Below are 6,192 nucleotides of genomic sequence, written 5' to 3'. Positions count from 1 at the left end.
GTTTCCACCATAATGGCAGATAGAAGTGGTGAGTAGTTTTTTTTTTTTTTTTCAATATATGAAGTTTATTGTCAAATTGGTTTCCATACAACACCCAGTGCTCATCCCAAAAGGTGCCCTCCTCAATACCCATCACCCACCCTCCCCTTCCTCCCACCCACCATCAACCCTCAGTTTGTTCTCAGTTTTTAAAAGTCTCTCATGCTTTCGCTCTCTCCCACTCTAAGCTCTTTTTTTTTTTTTTCCTTCCCCTCCCCCATAGGTTTCTGTTAAGTTTCTCAGGATCCACATAAGAGTGAAACCATATGGTATCTTTCTCTGTATGGCTTATTTCACTTAGCATCACACTCTCCAGTTCCATCCATGTTGCTACAAAAGGCCATATTTCATTCTTTCTCATTGCCAAGTAGTACTCCATTGTGTATATAAACCACAATTTCTTTATCCATTCATCAGTTGATGGACATTTAGGCTCTTTCCATAATTTGGCTATTGTTGAGAGTGCTGCTATAAACATTGGGGTACAAGTGCCCCTATGCATCAGTATAGAAGTGGTGAGTAGTTTTATATTGTTCCTTAGTGGGGAAGCATATTTCATTATTAAATATGATGTTAGCTGTAGGTTTTTCATACGTGCCCTTTGTCAGATTAAAGAAGTTCTCTTCCTAATTTGCTGAGGGTTTTTATTATGAATGGCTGTTGGATCTTGTCAAATCATTTTGCACCTGTTGAGATAATTTATGATTTGTATTTCTTTTCACTTTCAGTTTCCGGTTCCTCATATGAAGAGCTTAGAAGTAGCCACTGTGTCCCTAACAAGGAAAAAGCTGAAGAGACGGAGAAAGCAACGGTTCTTCTTGGGTCCAGAGAGAGAGAAGGATACAGGATAAACTGCGTCCCCCTAGTTTGGAGAGTGGTATAGAGAACAATGGATTTGGAATCGGGATGTGGTTTGAGGTTCAGCTTCCACCATGTCCTTTTAACTTTCTAAGCTTCAGTTTACTTACTAATAAAATGAAGATGATTGCCAGCCCAACCCAACTCCAAGATTCTTCGTAAAATTGTGGAAATCACTATGCAAATAAACTAATATTCTTTTATAGCAATGTCATTTATATAATAAGTACATATTATTCAATAATAAAACTGGACCACTTTCAGTGGAAGGAAAAAATAACTCCTTAGGCTCCAATGAACACTTTGGCCAGTACTGTAGTTGCTGGGTTTCTGCTCTTGAATCACTCCTGTGAATTGCTCCTACTGGGAACTTGGCTACTTATGGAGGGTCTAATCCCTAGGATTTTGTTCCTGTTCTTACTCCTCTCCTTTTCTTACAATTTATGCAATAGTAGAGTCTTGGGAAATATGTCATTTTGGTCTTAAAGACTAACTTGATACAGTACTGTAAGGATCTCCTAAAAGTGTTTATAATTTTTTGATGTTACATACCAGATTTAGTCAAAGTCTGTTAGTATATTTAATTCTAGGCCCTGTTTCAAGTAGGCTTGGAGTAGCAGTGTGGCGTAGAAAGAGAAATGGAGTGGGAGTTTGGGGAAATGTTATTTAATGTTGGTTCTATTCATTGACCATATTTATTTACTCTTTGTGAGGACTTCTTTGGTTTTCATTCTTAGAGCAAATAAATGGGTTTGGCCCACATGACTGTTAAGTCCTTCTGGCTCAAAAGTATATAATTCTTGAGTGTTCCACCAGAAAATAAGTTTAGAGGTTAGGTGATAAAATACTATTATATAAAATATATAATAAAAATTCATAATTCTAGCTGGCAATCCTTTATTCCTTTAGGTTGAAAGTACTTACAACTTCACATATAGGAAATACAAATGATATAGAAACTAAATAGCAGAGACACAAGCACTAAAAAGCATTAACCAAAACTTGTTTTATGGTAAATACTACCTTTATTTAAAAAAGTTATACATGCTAGAAAAAAGCATAAATGATACATGTAAACAACTGTTTACCAAATACTTAGTTCTTTTCCTTGTAAAGGTGCAAATGATCTTTAAATGTAAACACAAAGTTGCCAAACATTTTTGTAGTTGGGGGGAGGGAGGAGAAGGTTATTCCTTTCGGTTGTGGTTAAAGTCTTATTCAAAGATTTTCCTGCAAAATACACTGAAAAAAATTGCTCTATGAACACAATGATAAAACTTTGACCACTGAAATTTGTATCATTTTTTTCCTTAAAAATTTTAACTTTTCACCAGAAAGTGCAATTTGAGAGAAGTAGTTAACAGTGGCTTTATAGAATGAAGATAATGATATATAGTTTGTATAAAAGAACCAAGGTTTTATTAATAAAATGCCTCAGTTTTACTCATTAGCATGTACTATTACACGAACTGAAGAATTCATTCCCTTGGAGGCTGTGATTATAGGTCAGCCTCAGCTTCAGCAGGCCTGAGCGTCAAGTGTAAATTGCGTAACAGTATTCACTGCTGGGGAGAAGACGTTTCTCCCTGCTGGTCCTTAGTAGCAATAAGGAAACAAGAAGGAAAGTTGTTTCAGTCAGTAATATTTTTGAGCAAAAAGTCTTGCAGAGTAGCACATGATTCTATCGGAGGATTCTCGACAGCATATAAGAATTGTATAGTGTTTTTACAGAGGCACTGAGCAGAGCTCTGGAGCTACCAGAAATTCTATGAAAATACTATCTTGAAAAAAGACTTTAAATATAGTGGAAAACAAGTTCATATGGAAGGAAACAAGATGCAAACTTCCACTGATGAAAACTTTAGTGTCTGAGTCCTGGTTTTATCTATCCAATATTCCTTCTGAGTTGTACTATTTAAAATGAGTGTTTCCTTTCTGTTTGTTTGTTTAATATTTTCAAGTCTTCTGGTGCTTAGTGCAAGGATAATGGCCAAATAATACAGTTTGCATCCCTATCTTTGTCACTGGGTGGTCCTTGTAAGTAGTGGAGCCACGTGGATGGAGTGCCTGGCGATAACAACTAGATCATGTACAGCCCTTCTCCCCTTATTAGTATTTTCAAACTTAGTATCTTAGAAATTAACTTTTGCTGCTTGGGAGTTTTTTACCTTTTTTTCCTATCCTTTTTTTCCTTTTTTAGTGGGAGGAAGGTTAAATCCGAAGCAAAACAGGACGAAACAACAACAAAACCCAACAACAAAAAAACCTATGATAAATTAAAACCAAAAATAAATATTCTGCACAGAATTGAAAATTTTTGTGCAAAGGTGGCATCTTGCAGTTGAAGTACTTTCACTGTATTTATATTTCCATATGTTGAGGCACCGGCAAAGAATAAAATTTGTTCTAATATTTTCTTGAGCTGTACAAAGCTCCAAAGTCAAAGCTCTTCAGAATACAGAGGAGCGTATACGACTGTCTTCTAGATGTTCACCATATATGGGATTCACAATGTGTCATTTTAATAACTCCTACACCACCCCCCAGCCGACGGTAATTCATCCCGCCATATAACCTGCAAAGAAAAATAAAATCAGATTTCAAAGTGGAAAAAACAGTTTCTTCTATAACTTAGATGTTAATAAAACACGTTTTCTATCACAACTAATATTTTTATTCTTTTAAAAGTTAATGTGTTTATTTTGACACAGTGGAAGAGAGAGCATGGGCAGGGGAGGGAGGGGCAGAGAGTGAGGAGAGAGAGGAGAATCCCAAGCGGGCTTCACACTGAGCCCAACACAGGGCTCGGTCTCATGAACTTGTGATCTCGTGACCTGAGCCGAAATTAAGAGTTGGACGCTTAACCAACAGAGACACCCAGGCGCCCTGCACAACTAATTTCGCTTCACACATCTCTTCCAAAGATTAGGAGCTGGAATTGAACACTGGCAAGTAGCAGAATTATTTAAGACACTGGCTGAAAATGTCTCACAGGATACTGTTTTAAGAATAAGAGCATCGTATCCACATTTCGCATCACGACTTTAAAACTTTACACCTAAACTGATTTCGAACAATTACATAGAATCATATATTCTACATTTTTGTGTCTAATTTTGACCATGGCTATATGATTTTCCTACCCACACTTCCCTCTGCCTAAACAGCAACTATTTTTATCCTTTTGTCTTCTATGTCTTCTTACAAGCCTCCTCCTTTATGGAACAAACCTGGATAGGAGTGAATAAGGTCAGCATCGAGTTTGTGAACAAGACCATCTTCAAAAGTACAGATTTCCACGGAAAAGAGGATTAGATCCTTACAGCTGTAAGGTAAAACTGGTTTTAAGTCTGAGACAAAAATGGAGATCGTAATCTCTCAAAAGATGGTTCTTAAGAATTTCCTAAATATTAGTTGGTCATATGTTACTAATTCTATTTAGTGATAGTTACTGAGAAATAGGTCATTACATAGGATCATAGTGATTAAGCAGTCAGAAGAAAATTTGGCTATCTTCTCAAATTTCCACTAAAAAAGGAAGCGGAGTGTGTAAGATAATATGTCACAAGGGAGGAGGGGGCTCCTATTCATAAAAACCTCCTGCTATCTCTCCCTTACCTCTACTGGGTTTTGCTAAAATGTTTACCTTTGCAGTGAGGCCTGCTAGGCTATATTTTAAAGTGGAAACTCCTCCTTGGACACTCCCACCCCCTTTGCTAGTCACCATAGAGCTTCTACCCCCCTGATATGTTACTTCCAGTCTCAGAGAAGTTTGTTTGGGGTGCCTGGGTGGCTCAGTCGGTTGAGCAACGAACTTTGGCTCAGGTCGTTATCTCATGGTTCGTTGAGTTCGAGCCCTGCTTCGGATCCTCTGTCCCCCTCTCTCTCTGCCCCTCCTCTACCTGCACTCTTTCCCAAAAATAAATAAACATTAAAAAAAAAAAAAAAAGTTTGTTTTGTTCACTGTTGTATCCCAGGGTCTAGAACACTCACTCAGTAATACTATCTTTACTTAATGAACCAAGGTTGTGAAATGTGATGCAGAAGCCCAAAGTGCTACAACATCTGACTTTTAGTCTGACTTCAGTATTGTGACCTAGTCTTACAGAGACATGAGAGAGGCAGAATCCAAAGCCTATCATTTAAATATCTGTAAAAGTATGGCTTTCCCAGACATGAAGATTATAAAAAGATCTCAGTACATTCATTAGCTGAATCTTCTAGAATGACGAAAAGATCTGGGTGGGTAGTTACGGGCTCAAATTTACAAAATGTCTACTTAGAATGCGGCAGGAATGGACTACGAGACAGACCCTTTTGGAATAAGGACTACAAAGATCTCAGCTTATCTTTCATGTTCATGAAAAAGATCTTTCAGAATGTCTGCTGCCTCATATCCCAGGCCAGACTGGGATCTGTGGTTCCCTTAAATGTATTTAGGCAAATAAGCCAAATTTATTGAGAAAGAAAACCCATGTTGCTTGGAAGGTAAAACTGTTTTCTTAGAAGGCTAATATTTGGAATTAAGTGTAGACAGGAGGTACATCCAACCTATAGTATTAACATTTTGTATTAAGTTTGAGAATTAACTATATATTTGACATTTTAAGTTCTTGTAATATTTAAGCAACTCTGGCATAATAAGACATCTATCAGATTAGTTTTGTGAATCGAGTATAAAACGTGTGATTGAGTAAAGATCTGGACTTATGATTTTGTTTTAAAATTTAAGAGAATTTTGCTAAATTTGTAAAAATTTTTGAAAAAATAAATGCATGAGTTATCTGATTTATGTGAATTTATAAGAAGTACTTAGGAAAGATTTGTTAAGATTGTTAAGACAAGGATTTAAAAGTAAAGTTAATCCTCTATAGTTTAACATAGTTAAATCTTTTTAAAAAAATTTTTTTTCACATTTATTCATTTTTGAGAGAGACAGAGCATAAGTGGGGGAGGGGCAGAGAGAGAGGGAGACACAGAATCTGAAGCAGGCTCCAGGCTCCCAGCTATCAGCACAGAGCCTGACGTGGGGCTCGAACTCACAAACTGCGAGATCATGACCTGAGCCAAAGTCGGATGCACAACCGACTGAGCCACCCAGGCGCCCCAACATAGTTAAATCTCTTCAATAAAATGTAGACTCCTCCCTAAAAGTGACTGTTAAAATTTAATAGACTTTAAAATAGAATAATAATATATTTTAAAAGATTTTAATTAATTTTTAAAATTTATTTACTTATTTTGAGAGAGAGAGAGAGAGAAAGAGAGAGAGAGAGAGAGAGAGAGAGAGAGAGA

General features: G+C 36.7%; 1 protein-coding gene across 1 annotated transcript in view; it reads right to left on the bottom strand.

The window, feature by feature from the left end:
• Positions 1-1,777: 1,777 nt before the first annotated feature.
• Positions 1,778-6,192, bottom strand: part of KLHL20 (kelch like family member 20) — a 59,363-nt gene continuing 54,948 nt past the window's right edge. The window contains exon 12 of the mRNA XM_058701706.1: positions 1,778-3,472. Within this exon, the coding sequence (XP_058557689.1) occupies positions 3,388-3,472 (85 nt within the window). The 3' untranslated portion in view covers positions 1,778-3,387. The remainder of the gene's footprint in view (positions 3,473-6,192) is intronic.

The sequence above is a fragment of the Neofelis nebulosa genome, chromosome 15 (genome assembly GCF_028018385.1).
Source record: "Neofelis nebulosa isolate mNeoNeb1 chromosome 15, mNeoNeb1.pri, whole genome shotgun sequence".
NCBI classification, from domain to species: domain Eukaryota; kingdom Metazoa; phylum Chordata; class Mammalia; order Carnivora; family Felidae; genus Neofelis; species Neofelis nebulosa.
This window is presented reverse-complemented; position numbering and strand designations above follow the sequence as displayed.